The sequence below is a fragment of the Bos taurus genome, chromosome 12, assembly GCF_002263795.3.
Source record: "Bos taurus isolate L1 Dominette 01449 registration number 42190680 breed Hereford chromosome 12, ARS-UCD2.0, whole genome shotgun sequence".
NCBI lineage: Eukaryota > Metazoa > Chordata > Mammalia > Artiodactyla > Bovidae > Bos > Bos taurus.
Window position 1 is genome coordinate 33230087 of NC_037339.1, and position 21115 is coordinate 33251201.

The 21115-nt window shown below is 40.3% G+C and overlaps 1 protein-coding gene across 3 annotated transcripts in view; it reads left to right on the forward strand.

Moving 5' to 3' along the window:
- LOC536660 (phospholipid-transporting ATPase IB-like) overlaps positions 1 to 21115 on the forward strand; it is a 95803-nt gene that overhangs the window by 17244 nt on the left and 57444 nt on the right. For all 3 annotated transcript variants that reach the window (XM_059892239.1, XM_059892238.1, XM_025000082.2), the window contains exons 5-16: positions 391 to 436; positions 3003 to 3043; positions 4650 to 4723; positions 8297 to 8366; positions 12733 to 12860; positions 13201 to 13312; positions 13622 to 13787; positions 15338 to 15465; positions 16587 to 16664; positions 19606 to 19694; positions 19968 to 20009; positions 20677 to 20752. In XM_059892239.1, the coding sequence (XP_059748222.1) occupies positions 391 to 436; positions 3003 to 3043; positions 4650 to 4723; positions 8297 to 8366; positions 12733 to 12860; positions 13201 to 13312; positions 13622 to 13787; positions 15338 to 15465; positions 16587 to 16664; positions 19606 to 19694; positions 19968 to 20009; positions 20677 to 20752 (1050 nt within the window). The remainder of the gene's footprint in view (positions 1 to 390; positions 437 to 3002; positions 3044 to 4649; positions 4724 to 8296; positions 8367 to 12732; positions 12861 to 13200; positions 13313 to 13621; positions 13788 to 15337; positions 15466 to 16586; positions 16665 to 19605; positions 19695 to 19967; positions 20010 to 20676; positions 20753 to 21115) is intronic.

The following is a 21115-nucleotide window of genomic DNA, read 5'->3' on the forward strand; positions in this document are numbered from 1 at the left end:
CTATGCAGCAGGCACTGCGCTGTGTATCAATATATCTGTGTGTGTGTGTGTGTGTGTGTGTGTGTGAATTCATTTAAACTGAGGCACAGACAAGTCAGTGACCTGATGAGGCTGTCTCAGTCAGGGGCAGAGTTGGGACGTCAGCCAGGGCAAGCTGGTTCTAGAGGTCCCACACTTGACCACGTTGGTGGTCAGCCTCCCTTAGTGCACACCTCAGTTTAGGAAGTCATGTAAAGGAGAAAAGAAAGTGAAATCAGTTACAGCCAAAAACCTGCTTTATAGTTAGGTTTACTACCTGTATTCTTTTTAAACCCACTGTGTCTTGTATTGTGATTTGAATGATTCATTTCAAACTTTTGATATCATGGCTTTTTTTTTCCCCTGTAACAGAAACGACATATGGCAGACAAATTAGTTAACTCAAAAAACACAATAGGTAAGATATTAGATTTAGCTTTTACCCTATTTCACTCTAAGAAAATATTCAAATTCATCAAGTAGATATTTTTTTTTAATTTTTAATTTTATTTTTTAACTTTACAATATTGTATTGGTTTTGCCATATATCAAAATGAATCCGCCACAGGTATACATGTGTTCCCCATTCTGAACCCTCCTCCCTCCTCCCTTCCCATACCCTCCCTCTGGGTCGTCCCAGTGCACCAGCCCCAAGCATCCAGTATCATGCATCGGACCTGGACTGGTGACTTGTTTCATATATGATATTATACATGTTTCAATGCCATTCTCCCAAATCATCCTACTCTCTCCCTCTCCCACAGAGTCCAAAAGACTGTCCTATACGTCAGTGTCTCTTTTGCTGTCTCATATACAGGGTTATTGTTACCATCTTTCTAAATTACATATATATGCGTTAGTATACTGTATTGGTGTTTTTCTTTCTGGCTTACTTCACTCTGTATAATAGGCTCCAGTTTCATCCACCTCATTAGAACTGATTCAAATGCATTCTTTTTAATGGCTGAGTAATACTCCATTGTGTATATGTACCATAGCTTTCTTATCCATTCATCTGCTGATGGACATCTAGGTTGCTTCCATGTCCTGGCTATTATAAACAGTGCTGCGATGAACATTGGGGTACACGTGTCTCTTTCAATTCTGGTTTCCTCAGTGTGTATGCCCAGCAGTGGGATTGCTGGGTCACAAGTTCTATTTCCAGTTTTTTAAGGAATCTCCACACTGTTCTCCATAGTGGCTGTACTAGTCTGCATTCCCACCAACAGTGTAAGAGGGTTCCCTTTTCTCCACACCCTCTCCAGCATTTATTGCTTGTAGACTTTTGGATTGCAGCCATTCTGACTGGTGTGAAATGGTACCTCATAGTGGTTTTGATTTGCATTTCTCTGATGATGAGTGATGTTGAGCATCTTTTCATGTGTTTGTTAGCCATCTGTATGTCTTCTTTGGAGAAATGTCTATTTAGTTCTTTGGCCCATTTTTTGATTGGGTCATTTATTTTTCTGGAATTGAGCTGTAGGAATTGCTTGTATATTTTTGAGATTAGTTGTTTGTCAGTTGCTTCATTTGCTATTATTTTCTCCCATTCTGAAGGCTGTCTTTTCACCTTGCTTATAGTTTCCTTTGTTGTGCAGAAGCTTTTAAATTTAATTAGGTCCCATTTGTTTATTTTTGCTTTTATTTCCAATATTCTGGGAGGTGGGTCATAGAGGATCCTGCTGTGATGTATGTCAGAGAGTGTTTTGCCTATGTTCTCCTCTAGGAGTTTTATAGTTTCTGGTCTTATGTTTAGATCTTTAATCCATTTTGAGTTTATTTTTGTGTATGGTGTTAGAAGGTGCTCTAGTTTCATTCTTTTACAAGTGGTTGACCAGTTTTCCCAGCACCACTTGTTGAAGAGATTGTCTTTGATCCATTGTATATTCTTGCCTCCTTTGTCAAAGACAAGGTGTCCATAGGTGCGTGGATTTATCTCTGGGCTTTCTATTTTGTTCCATTGATCTATATTTCTGTCTTTGTGCCAGTACCATACTGTCTTGATGACTGTGGCTTTGTAGTAGAGCCTGAGGTCAGGTAGGTTGATTCCTCCAGTTCCATTCTTCTTTCTCAAGATAGCTTTGGCTATTTGAGGTTTTTTGTATTTCCATACAAATTGTGAAATTATTTGTTCTAGCTCTGTGAAGAATACCATTGGTAGCTTGATAGGGATTGCATTGAATCTATAAATTGCTTTGGGTAGTATACTCATTTTCACTATATTGATTCTTCCAATCCATGAACATGGTATATTTCTCCATCTATTAGTGTCCTCTTTGATTTCTTTCACCAGTGTTTTATAGTTTTCTATATATAGGTCTTTAGTTTCTTTAGGTAGATATATTCCTAAGTATTTTATCCTTTTCGTTGCAATGGTGAATGGAATTGTTTCCTTAATTTCTCTTTCTATTCAAGTAGACACTTGTAATATGTTTTATAACATGTTATATTTAAAGAAATATAGAAATAAATAACAAAAACCAGAAGGAAACTCAATTTCCATATGTTAGAATTATGTGAATACATCAACTAGAATAAAAGGAAAGATAAAAGATGGGGAAGGGAAGAGTATTCAGGATAGGAACAATTCTTTTTTGTTTTTTAACAATTCTTACGTCTGTAAAAGAGATCTGGGTGTTACATATTCTCTCAGTCCTAGTTTTGATATGTGCTATCTCTTATTTGATTGGAAAAATGCTGCTTTTCAGGCTACTGCCAGTATTTTAGCATGTAACAGCAAACTGTTTTCCCTTGGGATTGGAAGTGACTTAACACAGCCTCCATCTGCCTGTCTATTTATATTATCTTATATATATCATTATCCTATCATGTTATGTTATGTATATTGCTCTTTTTGATAAAGTGCATATTAATCTTTCAGTTTATATAAAAATTAAATTAACAAAGAGAATATAAAGAAATGCTTGTAGTTTTGGGGAAAATGTGTCTTTATTACACTGAATACATAGCTGTTTCTTTTTCAGTGTTAAGACAGAATGCATGGCAAATGATTCTGTGGAAAGAGGTAAGAATGTATTTTAATGCTTAACTTAGTCATAAGCACCTACCATATTTAAAGCTAACAGATTTTTATCTGTGAAGCATGTCTTTCAAAATCATTATATTGTCCATTTGTTGTTGTTGTTTATGAGGACATAGAGAATCAAAGAGAACGAGCCTCTTGTTCAAAGTTATGTGGCCAGGAAGGAGTGAAATGGATCTGAACTTAAGTTGGCCTGGCTAGAGGTCTACACACCTCCACTGTGCCTGGGTGTTACCTCCATGTTGCAGCATGGAACATTTAAAGTCAGTTCAGTTCAGTGCAGTTCATTTACCCAGTCTTGTCCTACTCTTTGCGACCCCATTGACTGAAGCACACTAGGCTTCCTGTCCATCACCAACTCCCGGCGTTTACTCAAACTCATGTCCATTGAGTCAGTGATGCCATCCAACCATCTCATCCTCTGTGGTCACCTCTTCCTGTCTTCAATCTTTCCCAGCATTAGGGTCTTTTCCAATGAGTCAGTTCTTCACATCAGGTGACAAAAGTATTGGAGTTTCAGCTTCAGCATCAGTCCTTCCAATGAATATTCAGGACTAATTTCTTTTAGGATGGACTGGTTGGATCTCATTGCTGTCCAAGGGACTGTCAGGAGTCTTCTCCAACACCACAGTTCAAAAGCATCAATTCTTTGGTGCTCAGCCTTCTTTATGGTCCAACTCTCACATCCATACATGACTACTGGAAAAACCATAGCTTTGACTAGACGGATATTTGTTGGCAAAGTAATATGTCTGCTTTTTAATATGCTGTCTAGGTTGGTCATAGCTTTTCTTCCAAGGAACAAGTATCTTTTAATTTCATGGCTGCAGTCACCATCTGCAGTGATTTTGGAGCACCCCCCACCCCAAATAAAGTCTCTTACTGTTTCCATTGTTTTCCCATCTATTTGCCACGAAGTGATGGGACTGGACGTCATGATCTTTGTTTTTTGAGTGTTGAGTTTTAAGCAAGCTTTTTCACTCTCCTCTTTCACTTTCATCAAGAGGCTCTTTAGTTCCTCTTCGCTTTCTTCCATAAAGGTGGTGTCATCTGCATATCTGAGGTTATTGATATTTCTCCAGCAATCTTGATTCCAACTTGTGCTTCATTCAGCCTGGCATTTCGCATGATGGTACTCTGCCTGTAAGTTAAATAAGCAGGGTGACCATATACAACCTTGATGTACTCCTTTCCCGATTTGGAACCAGTCTGTTGTTCCATGTCCAGTTCTAACTGTTGCTTCTTGACCTGCATACAGATTTCTCAGGAGGCAGGAAAGGTGGTCTGGTATTCCCATCTCTTTAAGAATTTTTCAGACTGTTGTGATCCACACTGTCAAAGGCTTTGTTGTTGACTTAAAGTCAACGGTTCACAACCTGTTGCTGTGGGTACAAGACAGCATTTATATGGAGGATATCACTGAGCAATGAAAGCATCAGGAGATTCAGTTGTTCTAATGTAGGTGGATTTATTAGCATGGCCCTAGGATTTTCATCTTATACTTTTTCTTGAGAATATATGACAGATTTTGCTTTTAATTGTGATTTTAAAAATTCATGCTTCTGTGTTTTCTCTCCTGGTTTAAAAGGTTAATGTTGGTGACATTGTGAAGGCCACCAATGGGCAGTTCCTTCCTGCAGACATGGTCCTGATTTCTTCCAGGTTAGTTATGTTAGTGGGCATTTAAGGAACTTTTGTTATGAAATAGAAATTAAACAAACAAACAAAAAGAAACAAAGGCCTTTTCTTCTTTCAGTCCTTTCACCATCCCTTTATACTGGAGACCAGTGATTGCAAACATTTTCTGTAAAAGGACACATGGCAAATATGTTCAGCTTTGTGGGCCATGCAATCTCTGTTGTAGCTACTCAGCTCTTTTTCTGTACTATCAGAAACAACCAAAGGCAAAGTATAAACAAATAGAATGATTGTGTCCCAGTAAAACTTTATTTATGAAAATAAGCAGGGGCCAGGTTTAGCGTTTGGGTCATAGATTGATGATTAATATTCTATACTTTTATGATCTTTTCTTTCATTTCCCTGGACATATTTTCTTCTATTCTGATTCTTAGGTTAATTCTATCTCTTCTACAGTTTCTATAGATATTCAACAAATCTAAAATATTTTACACTTATTATCTTATTTTATTCTCATGTAATAAAAGGATATATTTTACAATAGAAACAAAAATGATAGGGTACTTAAGAACAGATCTGAGAAAACATATGCGAGTGCTTAATGGAAGACCTAAATGTATGGAGAAATATATCATGTTCTTGGATAGGAAGATTCAATTTTATAAAGATGTCAGTTTCTGCCAGACTGATCTAAAAGCTTACTGCCATTCCAACCAAAATCTCAAACATATTTTAATGGGAATTGATGAGCTGATTATAAATACCTAATTTGTACCTGTGGGATTTGAGCTTGTGCAGGTGACTGAATGATGACTTTCAATGCCATTGAGAGAAGAATCATTATACTTCCCAAGAGAGGGCAAGATGCTCTGCCATGCAGGGTCAAAGGGGAGGCATTGAATTTGGTCAGGAGGCAGAAATGAGAGGGAGAGGAAGCCAAAGTAAGAGCCTTTAGTGAGATTTCTGGAGGAAAGTCAGGGCAGGACAGAGTGAACCATTTAGGACTGCTTAAGCTCTATGGCAGAAAGTGAAGAGGAACTAAAAAACCTCTGGATGAAGGTGAAAGAGGAGAGTGAAAAAGTTGGCTTAAAACTCAACATTCAGAAAATGAAGATCATGGCCTCTGGTCCCATCACTTCAGGGAAATAGATGGGGAAACAGTGGAAACAGTGTCAGACTTTATTTTTGGGGGCTCCAAAACCACTGCAGATGGTGACTGCAGCCATGAAATTAAAAGACGCTTACTCCTTGGAAGGAAAGTTATGACCAACCTAGATAGCATATTGAAAAGAAGAGACATTACTTTGCCAACAAAGGTCCATCTAGTCAAGGCTATGGTTTTTCTAGTGGTCATGTATGGATGTGAGAGTTGGACTGTGAAGAAAGCTGAGCGCCAAAGAATTGATGCTTTTGAACTGTGGTGTTGGAGAAGACTCTTGAGAGTCCCTTGGACTGCAAGGAGATCCAACCAGTCCCTTCTGAAGGAGATCAGCCCTGGGATTTCTTTGGAAGGAATGATGCTAAAGCTGAAACTCCAGTACTTTGGCCACCTCATGCGAAGAGTTGACTCATTGGAAAAGACTCTGATGCTGGGAGGGATTGGGGGCAGGAGGAGAAGGGGATGACAGAGGATGAGATGGCTGGATGGCATCACTGACTCGATGGACGTGAGTCTCAGTGAACTCCAGGAGTTGGTGATGGACAGGGAGGCCTGGCGTGCTGCGATTCATGGGGTTGCAAAGAGTCGGACACGACTGAGCGACTGAACTGAACTGAAGCTCTAATACTTTGGCCACTTGATGCTAAGAGCCAACTCATTGGAAAAGACCCTGATTCTGGGAAAGATTGAGGGCAAGATGAGAAGGGGTCAACAGAGGATGAGCTGGTTGGATGGCATCATCGACTCAATGGACATGAGTTTGAGCAAACTCCAGGAAATAGTGAAGGACAGGGAAGCCTGGCCTGCTGCAGTCCAGAGTCATGAAAAGTTGGACTGGAACTAGCAACTGAACAGCAAAACAGTCTTGGCTTATTCTGCTGGGCTCTGGGCTATAGGTCTCCTGTTTCCGGGTACCAGGCCCCGGGATGATTTAGGGCACAAGTGTGTGATAGTTAGATAAAGTAGGTGTTTAGGGAGCATAGACTCCGGATTGGTTGGTTTGCACATGACGGCACACTCCTGGTAGAGCCCTACTCTGTCTCTAAGGATCAATTGCCCTTGACAGTTGCAGTCTCTCTCCAGCCAACATGATTTGTAAGATGTCAAGACATCATAAGATATAGAAATTCAAAGACAATGTTAATAGAAATGTATTTGGAAGAGCAAAGGGCTGACAACAGTCAAGGCACTTATGAATAGGAATAAAGACTCAGACAGAGAGAGCAAACTCAAAGCAGGGGAAGAAGAGGGTAGGATAAATTGAGAGAGGAGCTTGAAATATATACTTAACCATGGGGCTTCCCAAGTGGCATTAGCAGTAAAGAACCCACCTGCCAATGCAGGAGACGTAAGAGATGTGGGTTTGTTCCCTGTATCGGGAAGATCCCTTGGAGAAGGAAATGGCAGCCCACTCCAGTGTTCTTGCCTGGAGAATGCCATAGACAGAGGAACCTGGCAGGCAATAGTCCATAGGGTTACAAAGAGTCAGACATGACTGAAGCAACTTAGCACACATGTGTAAAATAGATAGGTAATGGGAAGTTGCTCTGTAACACAGGGAGCTCAGCTTGGTGCTCTGTGACAACCTAAAGGGGGTGAGATGGGTTGGTGGGAGGCAGGTTCAAGGGGGGAGGGGACATGTGTATACCTGTGGCTGATGCATGTTGATGTATGGAAGAAATCAATGCAACATTGTAAAACAATTATCCTCCAATTAAAAATAAATTTAGAAAAGAATAATTTGAGGGTAGTTGTCTGACTTCACTTAAAGAGATGATTTTCAATTTGTAGCAGTTTAGATGGGTTAATATTGGCACAGGAACACAAAAACTAGAATCATGGGAGGTAATACAGAATCCAGAAACACATCTGTACGTGTTGGAGCTTTGATGTGCGACAGTGGTGGCACTCTGCTTCAGTGGTAACAGGAGTTAGAGTTAGTTGCTCAGTCATGTCTGACTCTTTTGTGACCCCATGGACTGTAGTCTGCCAGGCTCCTCTGTCCATGGAATTCTCCAGGCAGTAGTACTGGAATGGGTTGTCATGCCCTCCTCCAGGGGATCTTCCCAACTCAGGGATCGATCCCAGGACTCCTGCACTGCAGGCAGATTATTTACCATCTGAACCACCAGGGAAGTCAGTGGTAACAGGACGGGCTGTTAAATAGTAATGTTTTGGAACTGGTTACCCACACAGCAAAAAGTGAAATTCCTTTCTACACAGAAACCAACCGTAGGGAATTCCCTGACGGCCCAGTGATTAGGACTCTTGGGCTTGTGGGATCAGACTGCTGAAATCCACTGGCAAGGTGGTGGTTGTGGTCCTTTCTGTTCTGAAGAATCCTTACTGATGTAGACCATATTTCATGGTTACAGTTATTGGGAAATTAATTTGTTTGAGAGATGTTGATTCAATATCATTCGTTTTATTTTCTTTAGTGAACCTCAGGCAACATGTTTTGTTGCAACATCTAATCTGGATGGAGAGACGAATCTAAAAATACGGCAGGTAAAGACACCTTTATTTACCTATTTGGCTGCACCTGGTCCAAGCTGCGGCACCTGAACTCTTAGTTGCGGCACATGGGATCTAGTTCCCTGACCAGGGATGGAAACTGTGCCCCCTGCATTGGGAGCCCAGAGTCTCAGACACTGGACCACCAGGGAAGTCCTGAGATGTCTTTCTAATTCCTAACTTTATACTTGAGTCCACAGTGTCGAGTTTTGCCATGTACAAAACTTACTTTTTTTCATGGTGAAAATGGTCTCACCACTAATAAATGGATGTAATTTATCCTCATGAGATATTTAGAAGGTTCTTTCAAAAGAATAAGCAAGAACTACATGAATGTGTCACTCACTACTGCAAGAAAAATCATAGTGTATAAAATTCAGGTCATAAAGGATGACACACATTTATGCATTTTGTTTTGAGTTTGATATTTCTGCTGGTGATTTGATGATAAAACTGTCCTGACTAAATATAACTAGATCAAAGTGTGTTACTCACTCAGTCATGTCCAACTGTTTGGCACCCTGTGGACTGTAGCCTACCAGGGTCCTCTGTCCATGGAATTCTCCAGGCAAGAATACTGGAGTGGGTAAGCAATTCCCTTCTCCAGGGGATCTTCCCAACCCAGGGACTGAACCCAGGTCTCCTGCATTGCAGGCAGATTCTTTACTGGCTAAGCCACCAGGGAAGTTGTCCATAACCAGATTAAAAGGGAATATAAATGAACACTGGGTGATCTTATATACCATTGCTTTTAAAACTACCATTTGAACTTTAGATTAGCATGTGATTATGAGTGGGCAGGAGAAGGCAATGGCACCCCACTCCAGTACTCTTGCCTGGAAAACCCCATGGATGGAGGAGCCTGGTGGGCTGCAGTCCATGGGGTCGCAAAGAGTCGGACACGACTGAGCGACTTCCCTTTCACCTTTCACTTTCATGCATTGGAGAAGGAAATGGCAACCCACTCCAGTGTTCTTGCCTGGAGAATCCCAGGGATGGGGGAATCTGGTGGGCCTCTGTCTATGGGGTCACACAGAGTCGGACACGACTGAAGTGACTTAGCAGCAGCAGCAGTAGCATAAGTGGGCAGAAGCAGTGTTCAATTATCTTTTCAGTAATGGAAAAAAGGGCATTGATCTTTGCTCTGTTAGTTTGCTTAAGTAAGGAAGTCCCTGGTTTTATATTTGATTATTTGCATGTCTGTTGCTATCTTTACTGCAAACTTTAATTTGATTTGAAAATAGAAAACGGGTTTAGAATTTGTTAAATCTATCATCTTTGTAAAAGTAATTGAGAAAATGAGTTTATTTTGCCTCCGTCACTTTCCAAATTCCACCTTTGTCTTCAGTGCTAATCATAGTAATAGTTTGGTACCTACCTGATTTTTAAAAAATTCAATTACAGACTTCTGTATCTGGGAAGATGGAGTAGACATTGTTTTACCTATTTTTTCCTGCCAAGTACAACTAAAGACTTTGGCTTTTATATAAAAAACAAACATAAGACTCTGAAAAACTGAGAGAAGAAGCCAGATAGCAGGACCTTGCGACCCTGGGAACAATGTGATGGCGAATTCCCTGTTCTTTCTTTGGCCTCATTTATCTCAGGGTTCACATAGTCAAAGCTGTGGTTTTCCCAGTAGTCACACACGGATGTGATGGTTGCATAATAATGAAAGTTGAGCACTGAAGAATTGATGCTTTTGAACTATGGTGTTAGAGAAGAATGTTCAGAGTCCCTTGGACAGCAAGGAGATCAAACCAGTCAATCTTAAAGGAAATGAACCCTGAATATTCATTGGAAGGACAGATGCTGAAGCTTCAATACTTTGGCCACCTGGTGCAAAGAGCTGACTCATTGAAAAGACCCTGATGCTGGGAAAGATTGAAGGCAAAAGGAGAAGAGGGTGGCATAGGATGAGGTGGTTAGATAGCACCACCAACTCAATAGACATGAATTTGAGCAAACTCCAGGAGATAGGAAAGATATTCCTTCCAATGAACATTCAGGGTTCATTTCTTTTAGGATTAGGAGACCATGTGGACAGTAGTAATAACAAGGCATTGCAACCCATTTAAGCCAGGAAGGTGTTGTTGAAGGTCTACAGGGTGATCAGGGCTCTCACCCTTGCCCAGCTATAACTGACCACCCCCCCACCCCAACTTGGACATCAAAAGAGGTAAGTTTGCAACTTGTATGCTTATCCCCCATCATACAGTAATGAGACAGCACTTTCATCCCCTGTCAGAGAGGTGCCAGAGGAAGCCAGCTAAGGTTTAAATGATGTCTAGTATCTCGGAGAAGGCAATGGCACCCCAATCCAGTACTCCTGCCTGGAAAATGCCATGGACTGCATCGCTAAGAGTCGGATACGACTGAGCGACTTCACTTTCACTTTTCACTTTCATGCATTGGAGAAGGAAATGGCAACCCACTCCAGTGTTCTTGCCTGGAGAATCCCAGGGACCAGGGAGCCTGGTGGGCTGCCGTCTATGGGGTCACACAGAGTCAGACACAACTGCAGTGACTTAGCAGCAGCAGCAGTATATCATAACATAATACATGTAACAGGCAAGCTGTCTGGTTTCAGTCAAAATTTATTCATCATACCCCAAACCAGAAGGATCTCAAACTAAATGAAAAATGACAACCCATGATGCTAACACCAAAATAACAAAAAATGTAAGCATTATCTGACAGAGACACTACAGGGGACATTAGAAAAAAGGCTTTCATGAGCAATGACAAAAATGCTTGAAACAAAAGTCTCAGCAAAAAAACAGTCTCAGCAAGGAAATTTGGAAATTTAAAAACTTAAAAATACAATAACTAACCCCCCTTCCCCCACAGACACACACAAAGCAACCCCCAAAGCAACCCACCAACCAAATGAAAAAAGCTCAGGGGTTGGGCTCAACAGCAGAATGTAAGGGCTGGAGAAAAGAATCTGTGAATTGAAAGATAACACAATAGAAACTACCTAATTTAAACAACAAAGAAAGAAGATGAAAAAAAAAAATGAACACAGATGTATTTGTTCTTGTTGGGGGCTTTCCTAGTGGCTCATACAGTGAAGAATCTGCTGCAATGCAGGAGACCTGACTCAGTCCCTCGTTGGGAAAGATCCCCTGGAGAAGGGATGGCTACCCACTCCAGTATTCTTGCCTGGAGAATTCCATAGACAGAGGAACCTGGTGGGCTACAGTCCATGGGGTCACAAAGAGTTGAACACAACTGAGTGACTAACACTTTCATTACACTTTTCATTCTGTTCTCTTTCTGATTTAAAGAATTTCTTCATGCACTTTCGGTACATAAGAATAGGTATATCAATTGTATGTGTTGCAAATGTCTTCTTCAGGTTGGTAACTAGCTTTCAGACTTTATTTAAGGTACCTTTGAAGGGAAGTTCATCCCAAACTGTTTCAATGTAGGTCCTTGAGTGTCAAAACTTTTAATACTTTGTATGCATGCCTGAGAATATTTGTACTAAACTTTCAAATTTATTTGAAATTAGAAAGTTGTAACATTCTAGATTCAAAGGTCTCTTAATTAAGTACTTAAAATAAAATCCTCTGTCTTTAAGTATTTCCTATTGTTAGACTAATGACAATTTGATTCCAAATTCTTTTGGAGGTGATCTGCCTTTTCTCTCTGGAAGGCTGAGATCATCTCATTGGAATGAGGCATTTTCTCGATGAGTGATTCTCAAAGTGTGATCCTTGGACCAGCAGCGTCACCATCCTGTTAGAGTTGTTAGAAATGCAAGTTTTGGTGCCTTACCCCAGACCCACTGAATAAAAAAACTCTGGGGGCACAGCCCTGCAATCTGTACTTTAACATGACTCTAGGTGAGTCTGATGCACACAGAAGTTTGGAATCATTGTTCTAGATCCTTGCTAGTCAGAGTGTGAGCCACAGTTGAGCATCATCAGTTGTAGGCATAAATCTATCAAATACTATATGGTGTTTGATTGTGATAATTATAATTTCACTTCAAGGCGATGGAAACTAAACTTTCATACCTCTTTTGATCTCACTAAAATTATTTGCAAAATGTTGGTATGGCAAAGCCTTCTAGCAAAGTTTATGTTAGTGTTTGATATAATTTTTTTTTTTGTTTGGTAAGTGCAATACATTTTCAGACACTGACTTTCATAATATTCTTTTATTAGCCATTATGGCAACCCTCTCCAATATTCTTGCCTGGGAAATCCTATAGACAGAGGAGCCTGGTGGGCTACCGTCCATGGCATCGCAAAGAGTTGGACATGACTGAGCGACAGAACGACAACAACGAGACATTGAACTTTGCCATGAAAATTCTGTTTTCATTTTTTCCTGTGATTTTATTTTGTAGGCTTTATCAGAAACAGCTACCATGAAAACAGAAAAGCAATTGTCAAACCTATCTGGAAAAATAAAATGTGAAGAGCCTAATTTTCATTTCAACAGTTTTGCGGGAACTTTATACCTAAATGAGAAAAGGTATCATTTTTTTTTCCTTCTTAAACATTTTTTTGTCCACTTAGTCTTTCCTGACAATTACTTTTACAGTCACTCTAAGTACAAAGAATGTTTTACTCTCTAAAATTTTTAAGCTACATATCTTTGGAATGGTGAGAAATGGATAACAAAGCAATTTTTTCCTGTGCTGTTTTAGAAATAGATACTTTCTTTGAAGACACATTTGTTTTTATTGCTATTTGTCCAGAAAGTTGAACTTGACAAAAGAAATTTATATATATGGTGAAAGTCTAGGTTTGTTTGCCTTGTGAAAAGAAAAAGTTCTGTGGTAATTTACTAATACTCTTTTTATTTTTTTTAGCCCCATTTCAATTGGGCCTGACCAGGTCTTGCTGAGAGGCACACAGCTTAAAAATACTGAGTGGATCCTGGGCATAGTCGTTTACACTGGATTTGAAACGAAATTCATGCAGGTAAATAATCTACGGTGACAAATAGCATTGCCCCAAGTCACAACATTTTGTGTTTTTAGGAACCCTAGGACTTTGGATTTTGAGATGATAGATCTGCTATGTGGATATGTTTCCCGTGAACTAGAGGCTGATGCTTCAAGAAGCGAGATGGAAAACCATGGGCACACTTTCAGTCCATCCATGATGTGGCCAAAGATGTTGTACTTTTTAACCATTGCAGTTTTTGACCTCCTTCACCATCAAACTGTAATTCACCTGTCTTGCTTGTTTTTGGTCCTTTTTGGTGTGTGGTTTCCTGCTATCATGCAGAATGCGGTCAAGTCACCCCTCAAGAGATCCAAGGTGGAGAAGGTGACCAACATGCAGATCCTGGTGTTGTTCCTGCTGCTCTTGGTCATGTCCTTGGTGAGCTGTGTGGGAGCCATATACTGGAAAGACAGATACAGAGCAGAGCCCTGGTACATCGGGAAGAGCGGTAAGTGTCAGAGCATGGGAGGAAAACGCCACTTTTGTAAGTTACTTCTCACGTTTTCATTTAAAAGGGACGGCTCTCGTTCTAACTGGAGGTTGGTCCTTTGCTTTATTTGTTTGTTTTCAGAAACTGAAGGTTAATGAGTTTTAGAAATAGAACATTTCCTTCTTAAGATTTTTTGGGAAAGATTACATGCCAGTGTCATGTAATCCTGGCATTCTGGAATGAAGCAGAGAGAGGGGGCAGACAGAGGCATGAGATGGAGTCAGATGGAGGAGGCCCACACCCTTGCATCTGTCGTGCAGTCACCAGAAGGGCTCGGACAAGGTGTTCACTTCCCTGAGCATTGCTTTCCTCCTTTGAAAGGGGACAGTAGCTGCCTCCTTCAGTCACTGCAGGGCTCTGTGTACAGTGAGTGGTGACAAGGAGCTCCGAGGGGACTCAGCAGCCAGAGTGGCCTTCTGTCAGTAAGAGGTTTAAAGGTGAACTTATAGGGATTTGGCATGAAAAGTTCAGCAGTTTTGATTCTGTCTTTCTGTGTTTTCAGGGCAAACCATCTTACAGCTTTCCACCTTTTCTAATCTGTCACCTGAGGATTCTGTGTTGCTCTAACTTCCCCTGAGAGGACCTGTTTGCGAGCATTTTACAACTTCCTTTGTGTTCAGTTAGAACTCCTTCCTCCCATAATTCAACTATGTAAATTTAATGTGTAAGTCTGAGATGCAAGTTGTCAGGAAGACATATATAAGGCAGTGCATATAGATCCTCTGAACAATTTCTAGATATTTTTAAGTAAAATATCTTTTACTTCTTTCCCTGGGTTTTAAAAAATCATTATAATAATTATCTCTTTAGCTTCAAATCTACAGTTGTTGTTGTTACTTTAGTCCCTAAGTCATGTCCGACTCTTTTGCAACTCCATGGACTATATAGCCCACCAGGCTCCTCTGTCCATGGGATTTCCCAGACAAGAATACTGGAAAGGGTTGTCATTTACTTCTCCAGGGGAATCTTCCTGCCCCAGGGATCAAACCTGGGTCTCTTGTATTGGCAGGCAGGTCCTTTACCACTGAGCCACCAGGGAAGCCCTCAAACCTACTGTTACATTAGATTAAAAAGTCCTCCTCATCAGCCCCTCCGTATCTTCTGTGTTTAGCAACGTCCTCTCTTCAATGCTTTGCTTACCGCCTTTTCTAAGACCTATTTTTGTGCCTCCAACTTTGTGTTTTGCTGCTACACACCTCACAGAGCTTGTCCCGCTGTAGTTCCTGACTCCTCCCACTTTCTCAAGCTACATCTGAGTTCTCTGAGGGCAGGATCTAAGTCTTGTTAGAACTTGTATCCCCATGCTTCTATGCACCCTGTTACATAGTTGATTGGTACTTAGCTAATATTTTAAAAACTATTTTGTATCTGTGTCCACTTAATTATACTCTTAATAATAATTTCCATGGAGAAAAATTCCACAATTTTAAAAAGTAATAATGAGAACACAGATAAATAAAGATATCGCCTGAAGCTGCAACGTGGTTCCTCTGATTTTTCTTCCGCAGATTATGACTATCACAGCTTTGGGTTTGACCTTTTGGTGTTCATCATCTTGTACCACAATCTCATCCCTATTAGTCTGCTGGTCACTCTGGAAATTGTGAAGTACATTCAGGCCCTGTTTATAAACTGGGTGAGTAGTAAATTCAGGAAATTAAGGCAGTTCTCTCTTGGGTTATGGCTTTGGTTTTGAAAATCAGTGTGACTGAGTCCTTGCGGTGGGGCCAGTGCAGCTGACAGGCCAAGAGCCAAGGCTGACTCAGCAGTGCCTGGACGCCTTTGACTCGCTCTTGAGGACACATTTTCCCTATATGTATATTTTCCAGACAATCAGAAATATTTAAGAGATAGAGGCTTAGTAGCAAGTGTAGAGAAACAGTCCACCGTTAAAACTTAAGATACTCACAAAGGAGAGTCCAATAGACTTACAGTAGATTTACAGAGCTTGGCAAGCATGACAGAAACAATGGTATTTCAGCATTCCTTCAAATTAAGAAAAATATTTCTTAGGTGACAACCATGTATTGACTGAAGTTGATACTTTGTCAGCTGTGACTGAACAGATTTTTAAATCTGTGTGTAGGGTTGTCACTTTTAGTTTTTTTTTTTTGTCTTCATATTGTTCTTTTTTCATTGGAGTATAGTCGATTTATAATATTGTGTTAGTTTCAGGCATATGGCACACAGTAATTCATAGTAGTTTGCATTTGCTGATCTGTATTATTATTTTTTTTAACTTGAGGACAATTGCTTTACACTGTTGTGTTGGTTTCTTCTTTGAAATAAAATTCTTTCTGGATGTCACCTTAACAGGATCCTCCCAATATGTTGATGAACTACCATCATTTGAATGGGAGTATTATTTTAGCAACCACAAAATTAGACAAAGTGCCCTCACATATGTTCTCATCTGATCTTTGCAGTAGCTCTGAGTAGTGCCGGGAGGGAGGTCCCTGTTACTACCCTTATCTGATAGACGTAGTAACTGAGACACACTTAAGGCCACACAGCGTGCCTAAGGCACAGCCAGGATTGAAAGCCGCATCTATGGCTTTGCTTCTCCTGAATCGACTCTGCCAACCCGTGTGTAAAACTAGCATATATGTGTCCCAAACCAAGTATTCTGGACTCTCCACTGTGAATTCTTTATAAATGTCAAGCACATGAGAAGATCAGTGGCAGTATGGGCTTCCTGAAGAAGTTTTGAGCCTAGTTCTGTCTGTGTGGCTTGGCTATTTTGTTTCTTTCCTGCAGGATGAAGATATGCATTTTAAGGGAAGTAATGTCTATGCCATGGCCAGAACATCCAATCTTAATGAAGAGCTTGGGCAGGTGAGGGCCCCTCCAGGGCTGGGCAGTGTGACAGGAGCGCCGCAGGAGGTGGGTCTAGGGAGAGCGTGTGCAGAGCTGAAAGGCCAGATTTAGCCATGGGCTAGAGGTAATATGGGGCTTCCCCAGTGTCTTAGTGGTAAAGAATATGCCTGCAATGTAAGAGACCCAGGTTCAATCTCTGGGTTGGGAAGACCCCCTGCAGAAGGGCATGGCAACCCACTCCAGTATTCTTGCCTGGGAAATCCCATGGATAGAGGAGCCCGGCAGGCTATAGTCCATGGGGTCACAAAGAGTCGGACATGACTGAAGTGACTGAGCATGCACATAGATAATGTGACACCCTTGTGAAGCTTTAGAAATATAATTTGTTCCAATTCATAATATTGCCTAATGGGTTACAAGTAGAACACATCTGATACAGGTTATTATGTGCTTATGAAAGAGTGAAAGAGCTGGGGGGCAGGTAGGAAAAGCTACTGGGGGCTCCCAGGGCTTCAGGAACTTCCAGGGAGCCACAGGGACCCTGGAATCTGGGGGATGGCTGGGTTTCTGCTTCTTTAAGGCAGGTGACTCATAGGGGTGCATCCACAGGCTGCTGTGAAATTTCACACCGGCCAAATCCATGCATCTGCCCACAGCTCCCAGAAGGGAAGCAGTAGAGCTTCTGGATCTTCACTGAAAATGTCTTTCAATGGTGGAATCTAATCTGCAGACCAGAGAAACGTAGCCTTGGGCCTCTAGACCCTGCCTTAGAATAGACAGGCGGGAATGATGCCCAGTTACCAACAGACAGTTGTTGGTTGCCTTTTAGATGACAATGGCATCTTTACAAGTTTAAATGCAGTTTTAAAAACTCCCAAGATTATTTGTCAATTATACTATTAATATAATGAAGCTGAAAAAAAAGCAACAACTCTCACAGTTGTATAGAACTTGAAGGAAGAAAGACTTGTAATTGTTACTTTTTTCTATCTACTTTTTGTTCTGTCTCTATAATATGTATTTACTAGATTATGATTTTCTACCTTTCAATTAAGTAAAGGCCACATATAAACCATGGTAAAAGGCAGAATTTTGAAGTTAAACATCATGAATGTGAATCCTGGTTTCATCATTTACCAGCATAGACAAAGATACTTCTGGAGAGGGAAATAGCAAGCTACTCCAGTATTCTTGCCTGGGAAATCCCATGGACAGAAGAGCCTGTGGGCTACAAAAATCCATGGGGTCGAGAAGAGCTGGACATGACTGAGCATGCATGGATGCACAGGCACCACAAGAAAAGAAAATTACAGGTCAATATCCCTTATAAACTCAGATGCAAAAATCATCAACAAAATATTAGCAGATCAAATTCAACATTAATAAAGGACCATACATCATGATTATTTATTCTAGGAATGCAAGACTGGTTCAGTATGCACAAATCAACCAATGTGATACACCCTTTTAACAAAATGAAGGATAAGAAATGTATGCAATAGATGCAGAAAAAGCATTTGACAGAATTCAACATCCATGTATCATAAACGTATCAATAAAGGGACTACAGAGGGAACATATTTCAACATAATAAAGGGTGTGTACAACAAGCTCACAGTTAAAAGTATACTCAGTGAAAACTGAAAAGGTTTTCCTCTAAGATCAAAAATAAAACAAGGATGCCTCCGCTTATTAGGGTAGCATTAAAAAAATGCTGCTTTTATTCAACTTAGAATTGTAAATCCTAGCCATGGCAGTTAGGCAAGAAAAATAAATAAAAGGCACCCAAATCAGAAAGGAAGAATTAAAGCTGTCTCTTTTGACATATGACATGTTATGTATGAATGAAGTCACTCAGTCGTGCCCGACTCTTTGCAACCTCATGGACAGTAGCCTGCACCAAGCTCCTCCGTCCATGGGATTTTCAAGGCAAGAGTACTGGAGTGGGTTGCCATTTCCTTCTCCAGGGAATCTTCCCAACCCAGGGATCGAACCCAGGTCTCTGGCATTGTAGACAGATGCTTTACCTTCTGAGCCACCAGGGAAGTCCACTATGTTATGTATAGAAAACCCTAAAGACTGCACCAAAAACCTGTAAGCAATAATAAAAAAAGAACCCAGGAAAGTTGCATGATACAAAACCAATATACAGAAATAAGTTGTTTCTAAAAATAAAAATAAATGTTTCTGAAAGCAAAAGTGAAAATTTCTGCCTTTTATTATCATTTCTGGTGACTTTACTTACACATAGCTGGCATCCATCTTGTCTATCCAAATAATGCAAAGATCTTAAAACTTTAAATCCACATTGCTTTGCAGTATTCATTGGACAGAAATGATCACCTACAAAATTTCCATTTGTCTTTAAAATGAGCATTATATTCATGATCATGATTAAAATGGTTTTGAGTCTGGTTTTCTTTTTCATCTGAGGTATACATATATTGGTATATCAATACCAATCTACCTACTTAATGTTTTCTAGGTACTTTTAATGAGATTTCTTATGTCAGGAAAATGAACTTGGACTTCTGAATTTCTTAGGTTTGACGACTTGAAGTTTACTTTGCATATTACTATAGAATTTCATCTCCAGTGTAAAACAAAGAGAAGAGTATGGCTTCTGAAAGAAGTAAATATTAAAGATAGAATTCTTATAGATTGAAATCCTTGTTTTCTAAAAATTCATATAATTTGAGGATTTAAAGAGAAAGAATGCCATCTTTGCTCTCTAAATACATTTTAGGTTATGTCATTTATTATGCTAAGTTTTTCTTCATTTGAAGTGAAGTGAAGTCACTCAGTCGTGGCTGACTCTTTGCAACCCCATGGACAGTAGCCTACCAGGCTCCGCCATCCATGGGACTTTCCAGGCAAGAATACTGGAGTGGGATGCCATTTATTATGTTAAGTTTTTCTTCATTTAGTTCAATTTAAAATGTATTTCTTCTTTGTGTAGGTGGAATACTTATTCTCTGATAAGACAGGAACCCTCACTTGCAATGTTATGACATTTAAGAAGTGCAGCATTGCGGGTATAACGTATGGGTAAGTATTTTTATTGCCATACTCTGTTGAAAGTTCCCATTCTTTTTTCTTAACAAAATTAAGTAGCCTTCATTTACTCTAAAACTTATCTGAACTTCTAGTACTATAGCTATATCTGAATGAGATTGCAACTTAACATACCTTAAATGAAAACTTGGAGTGTTTTTATTTTCTAAAATACAGTTTACATCTACTTTTAAACATGATTGGAATTCCTAAAGAGTTTTATATTTATAACCTGTTCATCATATTTCCTCCCTCACTTTCTCTTAGAGATCTGTCAAGCAAAAGTGATGATGGTGCAAAAGGCTTAAGGTGACTAGACAACGTTCTCTCTTCCTTTGCCGGTGTTCCTTTTCCCCGGATGTTTTTTATCATGCTGGAACACTGACATGCAATCACACAGCCCCCATTGTTCAGACCCCCAGTGGCAGTTCTCAGGAAGCTCCCTTGTATGGATCTTTCCCATGTTTCAGAGAACCCAGATCTATTCTTCACTTTACTGTGTTGGTTGCAAATTCCTCTGCCTCAAAATCTATATACCTATACCATTTTCAACACAAGTTTAAGCGTTTTCTAACGCAGCGTGAGGTCTGGGAAGTTGTATAATTTGACGGGGCCCTGTGTGTTCAGTCATGTCTGACTCTGTGTGACCTCTGGACTGTAGCCCCACCAGGTTCCTCTGTCCATGGCGGTTTTCCAGGCAAGAATTACTGGAGTGGGTTGTCATTCCCTTCTCCAGGGGATCTTCCCAACCCAAGGATCTACCCATGTCTCCTGAATCTCCTGCATTAGCAGGCTGTTTCTTTTACCATCGAGCCACCAGGGAATTATAATTTGACAGAACACTGAATATTTACTAGTTGTAAGTGTGATTTAGGGAAAATAGAAGATGGGGCTATATTTCATTGGGTCAGTGTGATTGCTGACTGGTACTACCAGGAACTTATAGTTAAAATGAATCTTATCTGTTCTTCTTCAGTCAGTCTCCTTGCTTCATCTCAGACGCCTACGAATTCAATGACCCAGCATTATTGCAGAACTTTGAGAATGATCATGTAAGTCTGCTATTTTCCCTCTATGTTGACAGGGTATTGCGATATAACTTTCAAAATACATATATTTTCCTAAAAGGAAAAGAGAGAGAGTCTTGAAAAGTTCTTGGTATTAAAATAGTAAGCAAGGGATTTAACATGATAAGTATGAGCTATGCCTTGACTTTGGAGAAGGCGATGGCACCCCACTCCAGTACTCTTGCCTGGAAAATCCCATGGACAGAGGAGCCTGGTAGGCTGCAGTCCATGGGGTTGCTCAGAGTCAGACAGGACTGAGTGACTTCACTTTCACTTTTCACCTTCATGCACTGGAGAAGGAAATGGCAACCCACTCCAGTATTCTTGCCTGGAGAATCCCAGGGATGG